At 41.2% G+C, this 16082-nt stretch overlaps 1 protein-coding gene across 2 annotated transcripts; it reads right to left on the bottom strand.

Moving 5' to 3' along the window:
• Positions 1 to 4971: 4971 nt before the first annotated feature.
• On the bottom strand, positions 4972 to 15493 carry ATPSCKMT (ATP synthase c subunit lysine N-methyltransferase). Of its 2 annotated transcripts, XM_042461478.1 has the most exons (5): positions 15442 to 15493; positions 10856 to 11151; positions 7439 to 7576; positions 5940 to 5990; positions 4972 to 5528 (listed from the first exon to the last, which is right to left on the bottom strand). In XM_042461478.1, exons 2-5 carry the CDS (start codon positions 11138 to 11140, stop codon positions 5355 to 5357), a joined length of 648 nt encoding a protein of 215 aa, XP_042317412.1. In that variant the 5' UTR covers positions 11141 to 11151; positions 15442 to 15493; the 3' UTR covers positions 4972 to 5354. The 2 variants fall into 2 exon arrangements, with proteins under 2 accessions (XP_042317412.1, XP_042317413.1); XM_042461479.1 differs by lacking the exon at positions 5940 to 5990.
• Positions 15494 to 16082: the final 589 nt, after the last annotated feature.

The following is a 16082-nucleotide window of genomic DNA, read 5'->3' as shown; positions in this document are numbered from 1 at the left end:
GAAATGCAATAAATATATTGGGGAAAACTCTGATTTATGGGCCTGCATAGCCTGCTGTTGGTAGGTACCTGCAAGGCCCCTTCTTTCCTTCACAGAAAGGCAGCTCTTCCCTCAACTACTCCAAGTTAAAAAAAAAACCTAACTGGACTGGCAGCTGGATTTTATTTAAAGTGGCAATAGGATAACACAGTTCTTAACCATGGCCAACAGCTGTAGAACCATTTACAGAGTGCAGGAGAGGCTGGATGGAAAACATAAGAGCTCAACAGACTGCCCTGAAAGGGCGGCCTACAGCTGCCCGTTTTTATAGTGCCAGGAGGCCACACCACCAAATGGGACTACGTCAGGACTAAAAAAAACCTGCTAAAGGTGGGTTCTTTTTGGTCCACACTCTGGGTGCCATTGGGACCCCACTGGCGCACTCATGCACACTGATGACGCATGCCTAGCTTGGTGACATTTGGATGCTGCGATGTGCCTGCGTCCTCATGGCAGCCCCCATATGGATGGGGCCGAACCATGATGGTGCCAGTGTTGCACGGTAGGGCTTAGGAGCATGCGAACGCTCCACACTCCCGAGTCCTAAAATCAGCACCAGACCGCCGCTTTCCAGCAGTCTGTACTGGGCCATAGATTTGTCCTCCAAGAAGAAGCATTGAAGGCACTCAAAAGGCAAAACTGGAGAATTGCCAGTGCTTCCTCACCCAGCATCTGCCATAAAATGCAATTGTTCCACTCTGTCTAAAAGCAGGGCTCTCTGTTTTAATGATATTTATGTGTAAAGCCATTATGGTGTATTGGTTTGAGCATTGGACTGTTAACTCTAGAGCAGTGATTCTCAACCTTCCTAATGCCACGGCCCTTTAATACAGTTCCTCATGTTGTGGTGACCCCCAACAAATAGAGGAGCGGTGTTTTGGTTCCTAATATGTGTTTTCCGATGGTGTTAGGCGACCCCTGTGAAAGGGTCATTCGACCTCCAAAGGGGTTGCGGACCACAGGTTGAGAACTGCTGCTCTTGAGTCATAGAGTTCAAATCCCCACTAATGGAAACACACTGAGTGACTTTGGGCAAGTCACACTTCTCAGCCTCAGAGGAAGGCAAAGACAACCCCTCTCTGAAAAAATCTTGCCAAGAAAAGCCCTGGGGTCACCATAAGTCAAAAACAACTTGAAGGCAACAACAGCAACAACAACAACATATAAACTTGGCTTGAATTGGATGGCCTGTCAATTGGAGGTATCTTTACATGGAGAGCTAATAGCTTATCAAATAAAATGATCTCTGTCCTCTGTAAAGAAGGACACATAACCACCTTTTTACTTAATAAATTTATAAACCTTTCTCCCAACATGGGACCCAAAGTGGTCATAGCCCTGTGCCAGGCCTCCAAAATCCAGCCTAGTAACCATTTCAGGTGTTTGCAAGATATGGCTAAGTACTAAATACTGTCAAAACCATAACAAACATCTCAGCACTTTCAAATTTTTAACAGGAAACTAAAAACACATACTGTATATGCATATAAAAACAGAATACAGTATAGAATTAGCATCACAGGTTAAGGAGTTTGCTACTATGACATTTTCATATTTTTTATATTTGGTAAGAAAGTCATGCCCGACACCATGATGAGGTCTAAGATCAGTGAACGTGGGCAAAGAGAAAGCAGGGAGAAAAAAGAATATAAATGCAAAACCCACTGATTAAAGGAACTGTGGTGGAGCAGGAGGAGCTGCTGTTATTTTGTGGCTACATCAAGACTGCTAGCTCATATGTTCGTTTGCTTTCTACTCAGTCTACCCATACATTTCCAGGATTTTCTCATCACAATGAAACTGGGACTGTAAAGCTGCTTTGAAACTTCCTAGCACTCAAGGAACACAAAACAATACAGTGCTCCTCTGAGACTCACTGCCTGTATGAAATCCCTAGGGGGACGAGAGCAGGTGCAGCAACTGAAAGAGAAAAATACACCTTTAAGTTGCTAGTGTTTTCTTTTCTCAAATGCAGTGGTGCAGAGTGGCTCTCTTTCTCAAACCTTTTAAACCAATCTGATTTGCTCTGTTACCCTTCACTATCATTAAAAAAAACCCCTCACAAATACAAATATCGTCCGGCAAACAAAACTAGTAATTGTCAGTATTAATATTAGTACAGCTATTAAATGCACTGCCAAGCTGAACCCCTGTAATGCCATGAACTATTCATTAAAAAAGCAATTACTTCAGAAAGATTTGTGGAGCACTACAGCACCTGCTAATAAACTGTTAGGTATAAGCTAGGACCTTCCTTCCTAGCATCAGTAAATCCAGTGGGTTTTTTTCTTCCTAAGAAGGATATGGGGAAAAAATGACAGAGAGGGGATGCATATGTATATATGCAGACAAATAGTCTAGGTGCAGTCCACAAAGGGAAAAACCACCACCCAACATTATATATGCAACCATTTTGTATTCTATTATATCAAAGTATTGAGTCAAAATGTAAGCATCCAAGAGGGGGGAAAGTTGGCATACCCTTCTCCATCTCTCATGCATCCTGATCCACAGGCCACAAATAGTACTGTATCAAGAGCGTTTCAGGGTTTCCCTCTTCTCTATAATTATTCCGTCTAGTAAAGGGTACCTTTCACAGCACACAATTATAGTGTTATGATTCCATTTTAACTGCCATGGCAACCTCCTATGAAATCCTAGGATTTGCAGTTTAGGGAGGGGTACTTAGAATCATCAGCCACAGGGCTCCTCTAGTGCCCTTGATCAAACTACAAACTCCTGGATTCCATAGGATGTTGCCATGGTAATTAAAGTGGGATCACAGTGCTACATCTGTACAGTGTGATACAGCAGGTCCAAGGAGTATGTAATTAACATTATGCTATTATGGTGCTACATAACCATTTGGGTTTGATGCCTGCTGATTATCACCAAGACCAAATTATGTCCTCATTGAGGTAGGAAGAAAAGAAAATTGTTCTTCTTGCTGCAGCACCTGAGTAATGGTTGCCTATTTTCCTGTGCTGGCATTTTCATTGCCTGTCCATGAGATATAGCAAGAGTTAGTCTTCTTTCCGTTCCTGTTGCATGCAATTATGCACAACTTGTCAGTATAGAATATGAATGGCAACACACCATTATATGATTACGTGACTGATCTTTGAGAGAGAGACAATTATCTTTGAGAGGGAGACACAATTATCTCTACCACATTCTCATTTATAAACACCTTTGCACCCTTTTACAAAGGAATGTGAAAAATAGTAGGGAAAGGAGGAACCTTTCATGGTGGCAGGGGTTTGTGAAAAGCATCCTTTCCGTTTTAGTTTACGATCTCTCGCTCTTTCGCTCTGAGATGATATATTTACTGGCATACTTATGAAGGGTACATCACATAAAAACAATATGAAGCCTTACGTTTAATATCTAACATGAAAAAAAATGGAGGTTTGCCATTGCCTTCCCCTTAGACTGAGGTTGAGAAGAGTATGATTTGCCCAAAGTCACCCTTGGGTTTCATGAACAAGCAGGGAATTGAACCCTGGTCTTCAGAGTGGTAGTTCAACACTCAAACTATGCCATACTGGCTCTCCATTTACTAGTGGAAGATAATTTTGAAAAAGGAAATACATCTGGTTTCTCGAGGCAGTTTAATACTATGACAGCTACAGGTTTTGAATGGTCTCCAGCCAAGACAATATCGTTTCCCCTTAATTGCTGCCAGTTGTTAAGAATTTATCACACGGGAAAAATTGGAAGTTTAAACAGGTCAGAACCTGCGGTTAGGCACAATTGCATGCATCTGACAAGAAAGTGACATGAACCAGGAAATAAGCATTTTCAGGAAAATATCGGAGATTCATTTCCATTTCATTCACAAATTTGCTTTTTTGTGTGTGCAATTGCTGTAGTATGAAATTTACTTGTGGTTTATTCACAGGATTCTCCCTGTTTTTGTGTTTGTTGCCAGATTTCCCATGGTTCTTTGGGGTGAGTTTACTTCCAGTGCTGCTGAATAAGTAAAATAAATACCCACCTTTCTTCGTAGCCAGAGTTCTTAAAACAAACAGCTGATGAAAGGGCAGAGAGAAAGAGAGAGAAAGTGAATGAATGCTTGCCTCAGAATGCTTGTTTGGCACACTCCTCTCTCTGTGTGTGTCTCCTGCTTCAGCTGCAGTGATCCCCAAATTGTCCCCTTTAAGGGATTTTGGACTTCAGCCCCAGAATCGACCAACATGACTGAGGATTCTGGCAGGTGAAGTCCAAAATCCCTAGTTAAAGGAGACAGTTTGGGGATCATTTCAGCCTTCCCTCCTAGCCAGAGCTCTTAAAGAAACAGCTACTGAAGCAAAGGAAGGGACAGAGCAAGCCAGATAGAGAAAAGGCTGAGTTCCTCTTCACTCTTTCTTTAAAGGAACAGCTGCTGAGGTAAGGCAGGGACACACAGAGAGATTTGTTGCAGTCTACGCATGAAAATCATTTAGGCATTTGATCACTTTTTTGGTATGCACAAGCTTTTAGCATTATCGGGATTGAGGCACATTTGGTCCTGTCATGTGAAAACCATTTGCACGCAAGTGCAGATTGATCTCAGATTCTGCATGGGATAACAGCGCTTTGCATGTGAAAAACATTTGCACAATTGTTAGTTAATAATGGGTTTTTACCATTTTAAACTTCCATTTTTTCCCATGTGATAAACTCCATTGTAAACACATTTTGCTAATTCATTTTGGAATTGGTCAATCACAATTCTGTAATTTACTGTTTCAATGTATATTCCACGCAGTCCAAAGATCAGGAGGCAGATAACACCATATAGTGATCCCTTGGTATTTGCTGGGGTTTGGTTTCCTGTGGATACCAAAATCTGTGGATATTCAAATCCCATTAAATACATAGTAAAATGGGACATGCCTTGACAACCTTGTCAACAGAGAATACCTTTACCTTTACCTTTCACATAAAAGGGCCAAATCAAGGTTTGCTTTTTCAAATTCATATATTTAAAAAATATTTTCAAGCCATGGATGGTTGGATCTGTATATAAAGAATTCATGGATAAGGAGGTCTGACTGTACATTATTGGACCATGTGGGGGGGAAGCCAGCTGGGTTGGAACACTTTTCTCTCTATTTTTTCATGCCTGATGTTTGGCGTGATTGTTAAAGTGGACTAGATATAAGAAATATTTGGGGACAAAACAAAACAACATCTTTTGCTGCTACTTCTGAAATGTTTGCCCAAGAACATAAGAAAAACAATGTGATTTACAAAATGCCCACATTTAGCATTAAAAGCCATCGGAACAAGACTTCTGGAATTTTAACTGATGAGAAAGAATGCATTTGGTGTTAACTATCATTTTCTTTTTTCATTTTGAAAGATTCTGAATCATATGCCCATACAGTGTCTATGCCCTCTCCAAAACTTTGAGTTGGGCTCCAGTGGGGAAAAGGAAAACGACAGGCAACAACCCTGGCATCTAGCTGGAGTTCTTCCCCAAGTTTTTTCTCCAGTGGCAGCATCTGTGAAGACACATTAAAAAAAACCAAACTTCAGATAGTGTAGTGAACATGGCATTCTCCCATATAGTTCTTTCATGACTAGAATACAAATTATGAAGATTAAATGGTTGTATGAAATGTTAACTATCCAATGTTTGGAAGAGAGGATGTGGGGATCACAAAATGCTTTGAGTAGGAGGCTGGAGACTATGTATTATAGAAGATATACACCAAAAAATGGATGGGAATATATAATCAAGTGAGGATAGTAGGAGACTGAGATGGAACAAATGGCTTTGGAAAACTACAAAGGAATGGCAGAGGGAAAAGAGAACTTAGTAAAATGACAAGAATTAGTACATGTTTTAAGTGTGAATGATTTCTATAAATCAACATTCTAGCTCATTTTGTTGTTAGATAATAATAACTTACCATTTGTGGTACGCCAAATATAACAACATTGGTGTACTGGGCAAAACTGACCTGTTTTAAAAAAAAGGCAATCATAAGCATTCACCTAATATGAATGTACCGTTTGTCTTTTCCTGCTATACCCAACTCATGTGTGTGTGCACAAGTGTGAACACTGTACTTAGTACAGAGATGTATGTCCCATAAGGATCAGAAGTTCTGTAAAGAAATTACAGTACACAAAACTTTTTTTTTCTTTCTTGTACACTTCCTATCTGATTATTGTAATGTACTATTGATGACATCCCTACTCTCTGATTCTGGCTCCAAGCTGTCTTTTTCCATGGGTAGGCATCACAGTTTAAAAATAGCATATTATACCATTCTAGGTCTTGCTCTCTTAAGAGACAAATGCCAGATAATTCACTAATAAAATAACATTATCAGACCATCTATTCTTCATAATAGAGAAAGAGTACAAGATCTTTTAAATTCAACATTTAAAATATCTAATCATTTCTTGTTATTACAACAATAAGAACAACAACATAATTATTATCAAATATGAGATGAAGGAACAATTCTATTCCGAAAAGAGGAACACTGATTATAATGATAAGAACAGCAGATTTAGCAAGCATTATTGTTGGAAGACAAAGGGATGCTTTGAAAAAGAAGTCTATGCAAAAGAATGTTGCAAGAGTAAATGTGAAAAATAATGAAATATTGATTGTAATATCATAAAAAGAAAGAAAAGATGACTCTTACATGAAACAACAAGATTAGTATAGAGAAAACTTGGGGTTGTACATAGGTAAAATCAAATGAGAAACCCTGACTAGAGATGTACTATACAAATCAAAGCCAAAGTAAATGTGACACCAATTGCACCTCCAGCAGCAAGAAGCTGTTTTTAAAAGCATGGGTTTAAATCAGATTCAGATCAAGGGTGTGTCTGCACTGGCCAGAATTCTGGTCCTGAAGCTACCCTGACTCCTCATCTGTGGTCTCAATCTAGATAAAATCTGTACTAGTCACTTGAACTGAGAAAAAACACTAACCCTCCCACCAGCACCAATGGGAGCTTTTCCTCCTGTACAATTGTGCAGCCTCTATCTGAATCAGGATCACAGTGTAGGAGGAACAGAGGATTACAACACCTCTGATCATTGTTTGTGGCCATCACAAATTTTGTGGATGGTGTCATGTTTCCTTTGCACTTAAAATAGATATAAACACAAGACAGAAAGGGAAAAAAGAAAATGGCCATTTCGGCTCTGGTTTGAATTCACTTTAATTTAAAAAAAAACCTGGACCTTACACTTTTAAAAAATAGTCTGGTAATTCAATTGAGTTTCCATTGGAGTTTTAATATGAGCTGGAAGCATTTTAAAACTGTTAATGTAAGGGAAATAAGGTCACACTCAATACTGCATTGGTTTCTATTTGACCATATTTCTATTTTACTAGTTTTTTTTATTTGCATCATTCACCATTTCTAAATGTTCATATATATTTACCTTCCATAAGTCTGAAATGTAAAATCTGGCATCCTGATGAACTCCTTCTCTCCAAGCACGGTACCTGGAATACCATACTAACCAAGGATTTAATTCATATCCCACAGCTTTAAATCCCACTTTTGCAGCTGCTATTACCTGCACAATGACAAATCAATATTTTGTTCAATAGCAGGAAAAAAATTTATCTGGGACATTCTTAACAGAACAGAGTTCTTAATAAAAATATAGCAAATAATTTTAAATAAGCATGCAAAAGGTTCACAAGCATGTATACTGAGTTTACTGGGGTAAATAGCCCAATGTACAGGCATAGGATTGCAGCAATAAAATGAATTCTTTCTAATTGTTCAAGCAATTGTTATTTTAATTGCAAAATCACAGGTTTTTATAGTTAGCCAAGAAATAGCTTTAGCAATTCACTTTGATGAGGTCTGCTTCTTTGTTGATAATATGCACTTTGTTCTCATGCAGTTTAGCATATCATAGTATTGCAAATAGTATTGCAGGCTCTCTGCACTTTGCAGTATTAGTGGAGCCTTTTAAAGAAGCCCACAAAAAGGTGTGTGTGCGCCATCAATGCACCTGTTGGCCTATGGCAAGCCCATGAATTTTCCATGGCGTTTCCTTAGACATGGAATACTCAAGAGGTGGTTTTGCCAGTTCCCTTTGAAATACAGCCTACATCACCTGATATTCATTGGCTGTCTCCCATCCAAGAACTAACCAGGGCTGATCCTGCTTAGCTACAACCAAAACACAAACCCTACTTTGCTAGGAGTCTAATGCCCTATACTTTCATGCTGGCTACAGGGGAGGAAAGCCAGGATGGAAAAACACATAGGCTACTACCCAGTCAGGCCAAGAAAGCTGTCAGAAAACAGATGGATCACTCCCTCCCTGCTCCACTACCCTGCTGTATTTCTTGTTGGTCAGAGGAAGAGGCACTCTGGTGTAACTAATATAGAAACTACAGAGAAGGGCAGAGGCAGAATGGAGCAAGTCCTGCCTATGCTGCCAGTTCTCACACCCACCTGTATTTATTAATAACTGCAAATCTCAGGATTCCGAAGGATGTCAGAAGTGGAATCATTACACTCTAATATCCAGACTTCATTACAGTCTGTAAACAAGACTGTATAAATAAATAATTTGGACCAATCTGAAGAAAGGATTACACAGACCTAATAATGCAGAGGACTGTCCTGCTTGTTTACCTGCCTGCAACTGTACAAGATCCAACTGCATTCACTTTTCCCTGCTCCTTCCTTATTCCCCTTGTCCAGACTCCTGTTGTACAACTGACCCAAGAGACGGGACAACAAAAACATCTCTTCCCTAGTCCTCTTATGTTTTTGGCCAAGGACCACAGCTTACACACAGAATCCTAATTGCTATAGTAACATGAAGTGAAAGAATAAGGACAAATAACTGTGGGTGACTGGCAACTTGAATGGCTAAGAAAAGTCACAGCTGCTTGCTCATCCAGTTCAACAGCAGATTTAATAATAATTGGAGGAAAATCTCTGTTGCTGCCTGGAAATACCACATTGCTTAGAATCAGAATATATTGTTTGCATGCACTGCAATCAGTTACCAGTACTTCCATTTAAAACATCCTGGGTAATGAAATGGGGAAATACTTCTACCTCAAGAATGGATAAAACTTAGGTCTCTTCCACACCACAGTTACAAAACTATGGAGATTACCGCACTAGGGTAAAAGCGTTCCCCAATGTGTTCTCACGGGCGCAAGCCTGTAGCGTGATGAGAACCAGAACGCTAGTTTACCGCATGGCGGAACGCCGCCGTCGCCGCCGGGCGTTCCAAATGTGTTCCAAATGTGTTCCAGGGACGCCATTTCTGGGAACGGTTTCCAGAAATGGCGTCCCTGGAACTCATTGGGAACACATTTGGAACCCGATGGGAACGCCTGGCGGCGACGGCGGCATTCCGCCGTGCGGTAAATTAGCATTCTGGTTCTCATCACGCTCCAGGCTCGCGCCCGTGAGAACGCATTGGGGAACGCTTTTACCCTAGTGCAGTAATCTCCTATGATTCCATGGCACCATTCTATGGAATGCTGGGGTCTGTAGTTTCATGAGACACTAGAGAAATTATGTGGTTCAGAATTTTATTTTTTGTTTTTGTTAACTACCTTTGAGTCAATCCCAACATCTCCCTATCCTCCACTGCTCTGCTTAGGCCCTGTAAATTCATACCTATGACCTCCTTAATAGAGTCCATCCATCTAGGATGCAGCCTTCCTTTCTTTATACATCCCATCACCTTTCCCAGCATTATCGACTTTTCCAAGAGTCATGCCTTCTCATGATGTGACCAAAGTACGGCAACCTCAACTTTATCATCTTGGCTTCCAGGGAGATTTCAGGCTCAATCTGTTGTAGGACCCTTTTGCTTGTCTTTTTGGATGTCCACAGTAACCTCAGCACTCTTTTCAAGTGCCACATCTCAAATGGACTGATTTTCCTCTTTTCTGCTTCCCTCACTATCGAGCTCTCACATCCATACCGGACAGCAAAATCCACAGGACCTCAAGTCCCGTTGTTTCCAATGGCAGCCCTCCTGTGTGCATGATCCAATATTGGGGAAAGTGGGGTGGGGCCACCCGCAGATGCTCCAGTCCGCGGATAGCAAGCCCGCAGAAGAGGACAGCCATTTGTAGTTGTTTCACATCTGTGACGTTTTCTGCTAGTAGTATGCTGTCCTCTACATATCTTAGATTGGTGATATTTCTTCCTCCTATCTTCACTCCTCCTTCTTCTGTGTCCATGTCTGCTCTTCATGCAATGTTTTCTGCATACAAGCTGAATAGACAGGGTGAGAGAATGCAGCCTTGCCAATTGGGAACCATTCTGTTTCTCCATATTCTGTTCTAACAGTAGCTTCTTATTCTAAGTACAGATTTCTCATCAGGACTATGAAATGTGGTGGAACTCCTATGTCTTTAAGAATGTTTCATAGCTTTTCATGATCTATGTAGTCAAAGGCTTTGCTACAGTCTATAAAATGCATGCTAGTTTTCTTTTAGAATTCGTTTGCCGTTGTATGTTTGCAATGGGGTCCCTAGGGCCTCTTCCTTTTCTGAATATCACTTGCACTTCTGAGATTTCTCTCTATATATATGGCTGGAATCTGTGCTGCAGAATTTTGAGCATAATTTTGCTTGCATGGGAAATTACTGCTGTGGTCTTGTTATTACTGGAGCCTTTTGTGTCTCTTTTTTTTTTTGTGGATGAGGATATATACTTCCCTAAGTGTTTATTTGCTGGGTTCCTGTCTTGAATAAAATGTACTAACCCTTATAACACTAGTACTAAATAAATCAACACGCACTTGCTTGGCTTCACTGTCCTTTCTATTAAAACAATTGAACATTTTAATCTTTAAACTTACAATGCGCCCATCTCCACTTCCAATGTCAACCAGGGACCCATTCCTGCCCTTTAACATGCTTAAGACATTTTCAATCTGCTTCGAAGTGGCAGGTACAAATGGCAGACAATGTTTTCTCAGCGCTGGAGTAATAAATGGGGTGGTGATAGCGTAAAGGGTCACTAATGTCCCACCAATAACACCAGTGATCAAGATGCCCCAATTTCTTTGTTTAGACCCTTCATCAGTGATTTTCAAAGGCAAACTGTCTTGAGCTGTGCTGTCTTCCTGGAGTATTTCTGACATACCAAAAAGACCTAGAAAAGCAAAAATATTTATTATGCATGCAATCCAGAATATGTCCCTCATTTCAACATGTGGCATAACAATAAAAGTTGTTTTGCTGGATGAGATCAAAAGTCCAGCATATCATTTCTAATTGTGACCAGCCAAATACCTCTGTAAAGACAACAAACAAGGCATGAACGTAAAAGTGGTCTGCAACTGTTTGCTTCTTAGCAACCATTCTTCTGAGATTTACTGCTTCTGGACAGGTTAGTTATCAAGGGTAATTGATAAACCAGTCACCTAGGAATTTGTCTAATCCTCTTTTCAAGCCATTTAAGCCATGGGCTGACACCATATCTTGTGCTAGCAAATGCATTTGTTAATTATATGTTATGTTAGGTAGGTGCTTAAATTGCTCCTGTTAAAATTAGTGGTGCTTAAAATTGCCTGACTTTGGCTGGATCATGCCTCAACTTTCTAATTTATAACAGGAATTTCATTTTAGGATTCTTTTTCTTGAAGTGTCTGCCTCAAATCACATTAATGAAATGAATTATGAGAAGAACTGAGTTGTACATCATCTCTGTTCTCATTTAAATGGTACAAAATTTACACAGGTAATCCAACATTATTACATACTTTTCAAGTCTCACAGAATCTGAATAAAAAAGGATAATCTCTCTTTAGTAATGCTTCTTACAATAACATTAATTGATGTTGCTACATCAGATTGTGTGAGAACCAAAATGTTCATACATAAAATGGAATCTCACTAGATAGATAGATAGATAGATAGATAGATAGATAGATAGATAGATAGATAACAGTAGGGAGCCTTTTCCTATAAGACTACCTCTAACCATTCCTGACTATCTCTCTGGAACCTCTCTACCAACAGTCATTCACTAGACTCCACAGGTTCCTTCCGCTCAGAATTCTAAAACCCAACCGACTCAACCAACTGCCACACTGGATCTTCAAAGTCCCCCAGCCAGCACCTTATGGCCTCTGGCTGGTGACTGACTGGCTTGTTGGTCTGTTCACCACAACATCCTTTGTGAATTGTGGTGCCCAGAACTGGATGCAGTATTCCAGGTGAGGCCTGACCACTGCAGAATAGGTTGGCACTATTATTACCCTTGATCTAGACACTATACTTCTATAGTGTAGTGTCTCTCACTTTATCACATTCTTCTTCACATTCTGGAAACCGTGTTTTAGAAAATGGTGCAAATCCTATATTATTTTCAGTGTGTTTTAAGGTAGGATTAAGTTAGCTATGACTAACAAGTCCAATTCACTTCTTGAGCCAAGGCAGTTAAAGTGGTCTCAAAACTGGATTATTCCTGCAATGTGTTTTGGACCATTGTTGTTGTGTGCCTTCAGTCCTTTTCAACTTATGGCCATCCTCTCTTGGGGTTTTCTTGGTAAGTTTCTTTAGAGGGGGTTTGCCTTTGTCATTCTCTGAGGCCTAGAGAGTGTGACTTGCCCAAGGTCACCCAGTGGGATTCCATGGCTGAGTCAGGATTCGAACCCTGCTCTCCAGTCATAGTCCAACCCTCAAACCACTACACCTCAAAGGAATATGGGATCCTGTGAAAACTTTGTTTGTTTATTTATTGTAGGATTTTCTGTGTGAAGTTTCAAAATTGTCTGAAACCCTTTTGTACAGAACTGCTGAAGATGTTTGTTTTCTACCTATCCCCAAGTAGAAGCCTACATTTCTTCAGCTGCTTTGGGATTGCAGCTCCCATCACTCTGGCCAGCATAGCCAATAAGAGATAGTGATGCTCTCCATCAAAATCTAGAGGGACACAAGTCCTTTCTCCTGCCTGGTTTAGAAGTACATTGTTATGTGCCTTCAAGTAGTTTCCCACTATGGCAACCCTAAGGCAAACCTATGACTGGGTTTCTGGGGCTGAGAGTGTGTGACATCACCCAATGTCACCTAGTGGCATCCATGGCTGAGCACGAATCAAACGTATATCTCCAAATTTAGTTCAATGCTTAAACCATTATACCTTGTTGTTGATGTATGTTATTGTTGTGTGCGTCAAGTAGTTTCCAACTTATGGCAACCCGAAGGTAAACCTATCACAGGGGTTCGGCAGCTTAGAGAGTGTGACTAGGGCACCCAGTAGGTATCCATGGCTGAGCAAGAATCAAACCCTGACTCCAGAGTCAAGTTGTAGTGCTCAAATCCTACACCATGCTATTGGATGTATTTTGACTTATGGCGACCTAGTTGGTACCTTCAAGTGATTTCCAACCTATGCCAAACCTGGGTGTTTTTTTGGGGGGGGGTGGGTTGTTAATAGTATGTCACGTTGGTCGGAGAGGAGGAGCTCACTTCAGCCTTCTGTCGAAGAATGTCAAATCACCTCCATTTTGATGTATGACTAAGTTGTGAGTTATATTAATGTGTTTTTTTTAAATATTAATGTTTTGACTTTGTTGGTTTCAATTCAGACTCACAAGAGGCCTCAATTGCTGAAGCGAGGGACGGTACACACTGATAACGAGTACAATACTTGAAGTCAAGGAGCAAAGATGAATTATTGAACCAAGCCTATATCTTGTGTGTCAGCTACTGCTGTCATAGGAGCTTTGGGGCAGCAGACGGAACACCGTCATGAGCCGCACCGTTATCCAGGTGCAAAACCTGCCACTGCACCTGTGTGGAGGCCGTGTTAATCAGACTAGAGGACAGCTGTAAGATTCAAGAAGCCTAGCTGTAATATTAGCCACTGGCCGAAGCCCGTGAATATCTCCTCACAAAACAAAGAAACCGCACCACCTTTTCTTGCAAAATGCCTACGCCAGTATCAGACAGTTGTTTTGAAAAGGACGTGGCAAGATGGCGGAAGAACTTCCATGGCTTGTAAAGGTACCAATCAGGAGAAGCAAACAAAGTCCATGATCCAGATGGCTTTTATTTTGCATGGAAATGAACACAGGGACATTTCTACCAAACTGTGCCGCTGGACAAAGCGGAGAGCAGCCTTTTATACAAAGACAGTGTTAAGTTTCTTCCTAAGGGGCACCCCTTCTCTGAATTTTCAGTAACCCAAATTAAAAAAAGTGTGTTCTAACATTTATGAGGACGAAAAAGTCTATCATTTGGCACTGAAAACTGATTTGTCTCCCTCCGTGCGGGGTCACGTGGCCTTAACTCTCCAGGTGCACTGGTATATAAGTGCGCAAAAATCAGAAAGGGGAAGGTAGGGAGAGAAAGTAAGGGTGGAGAAGGGGGGCAACCCAACCAAAGGAAGAGCAGCAAGAGAGAGAGGGGTTTATCAACTCACAGCTTGAATGCCAAGATGCCGCCATGCTAAACGGAGGCCTTAACTGAAGAATAAAGTCTTGGTGACAACTGAATAATAACAGTGTTTTGATTCTCCTTCCAGTCTGTCTCTCTCTCTCTTTGTACAACAAAAAATCTTCAGAAGGAAGGACTAATATCTCCACTGCTTCCTCTGAGCTTGTTCCAGAGGGAGTGGGACCCCAAGATGTCCGCCGCCTGGGAGAGTGGGGGGGAGGGAGAGGGAGCATCCTCTGCTGCTGCGCTGCTGTTGTTGCTGCCACTGTTCTGACCTCGAGTCATACAGTTACATCAGAGTTCCAGTTACTGCAGCCTGCTTGGTGTGATTTCTTGGTTTGTTCTTCTTCCGTTCTTTCTTGACTTCTGTGATGATTCCCATGATCCTAGCACTTTTTCCTACTCTGAGTCATGCAGTTACATTCAGTTGTTTCAGTTACTGCAGCATTTGCAGCATTCGCCATTTTGTAGCTGCTCTCCAGCGCACCTATGGCCAACTTTAACTAAAAGTCGCGCTGAAATGCTAGGCATTGTAGCTCCTCCAGCGCAACTCTATGGTCAACTTAACTAAAGTCACACTGAAAGAGATTCCTAGAGAGGACGCTCTGCTAGGCATTTGTAGCTCCTCCAACACAACCTATGGTCAACTTTAACTAAAAGTCACACTGAAAGCATTTGTAGCTCCTCCAGCGCAACTCTATGGTAATTTGGCTACGGGACATTGACTACAGAGTTGTGCTGGAGAGGTTCTAGAGAGGCGTCCTCTCAGGTAAAACATAGAGGTAAAAAATATGGACAGGTGTAATTACTCTACAGAAGACCACTGCTGTGTATTAGGGACTCCTGCAGGGTCTGGCTATCCATTACTCCATCTAAGGCGGGGGGGGCAACTTTAAACCAACCTCCTCCACTAATTTATTTTCTCCTTCTACTTCCACTTAAAACAGAAGGAGAGACAAGAGCAATTAAATCCTGGTCTGTCTCTGGAAAAGTGACTCACCTTTTGAAGGAACGGTGTTTCCTCAATGGTATCTTCCACTCTTTGGGGGGGGTGGGAAACTTAAGAGAATAGCTGGTCATAGAGGTAGAAAAAAGTAGAGTCAACTCCCACTTCCGCTTGTTGTTAGCTGGAAATCCCTAGTTCTTTTAGGCTGGCTATTTACCTGAGGAACCCTTTGATCTCATACAGGAGTAGCTGCCTTGGCCATGTATAAAGCATCAACGTCAAATCCACAACCAGTGCCCCCTTTACATGCCACAATGGTCCAAACACACTACAGGAAAATCCAGTTGGGCACTCTTTAGCTGCCCTGGCCATTGCTAGGGAATCCTGGGAACTGTAGTTTTGTGAGCAGACATTTAGCCTTCTCTGCCAGAGTGCTCCAGGGTCACAAACTACAGTTCCCAGGATTCTCTAGCAATGAGCCAGGGCAGTTAAGCTGTCTCAGACTGGATATTTTCTGCAGTGTGTTTTTGCACCCAAAAGCACAAAATCAAGATGTCAGCTTTCGAGCTCCACTGGCTTCTCAGGCAAAGGTGTGTAAAATCATAGGAGAAAAAGAAAAGAACAAATGATGTTAGTCAAACAGGCAACATTTTATCATGTTTCTTTCTCGTTCATGTGTTTCTGGAAGGGCATCA

This window comes from Sceloporus undulatus, chromosome 4 (assembly GCF_019175285.1).
Source record: "Sceloporus undulatus isolate JIND9_A2432 ecotype Alabama chromosome 4, SceUnd_v1.1, whole genome shotgun sequence".
Classification (NCBI taxonomy): Eukaryota; Metazoa; Chordata; class Lepidosauria; order Squamata; family Phrynosomatidae; genus Sceloporus; species Sceloporus undulatus.
This window is presented reverse-complemented; position numbering and strand designations above follow the sequence as displayed.

What these genes read in the sequence shown, in the direction of transcription:
- ATPSCKMT (XM_042461478.1), bottom strand. Translation starts at nt 11,140, where the DNA reads ATGTCAGAAATACTCCAGGAAGACAGCACAGCTCAAGACAGTTTGCCT. An exon ending in GAAGTGGAGATGGGCGCATT is followed by an intron (nt 7,577 to 10,855) that starts GTAAGTTTAAAG and finishes GTCATTGTGCAG; the next exon opens with GTAATAGCAGCTGCAAAAGT. An exon ending in ACATTTCAGACTTATGGAAG is followed by an intron (nt 5,991 to 7,438) that starts GTAAATATATAT and finishes TTTTTAAAACAG; the next exon opens with GTCAGTTTTGCCCAGTACAC.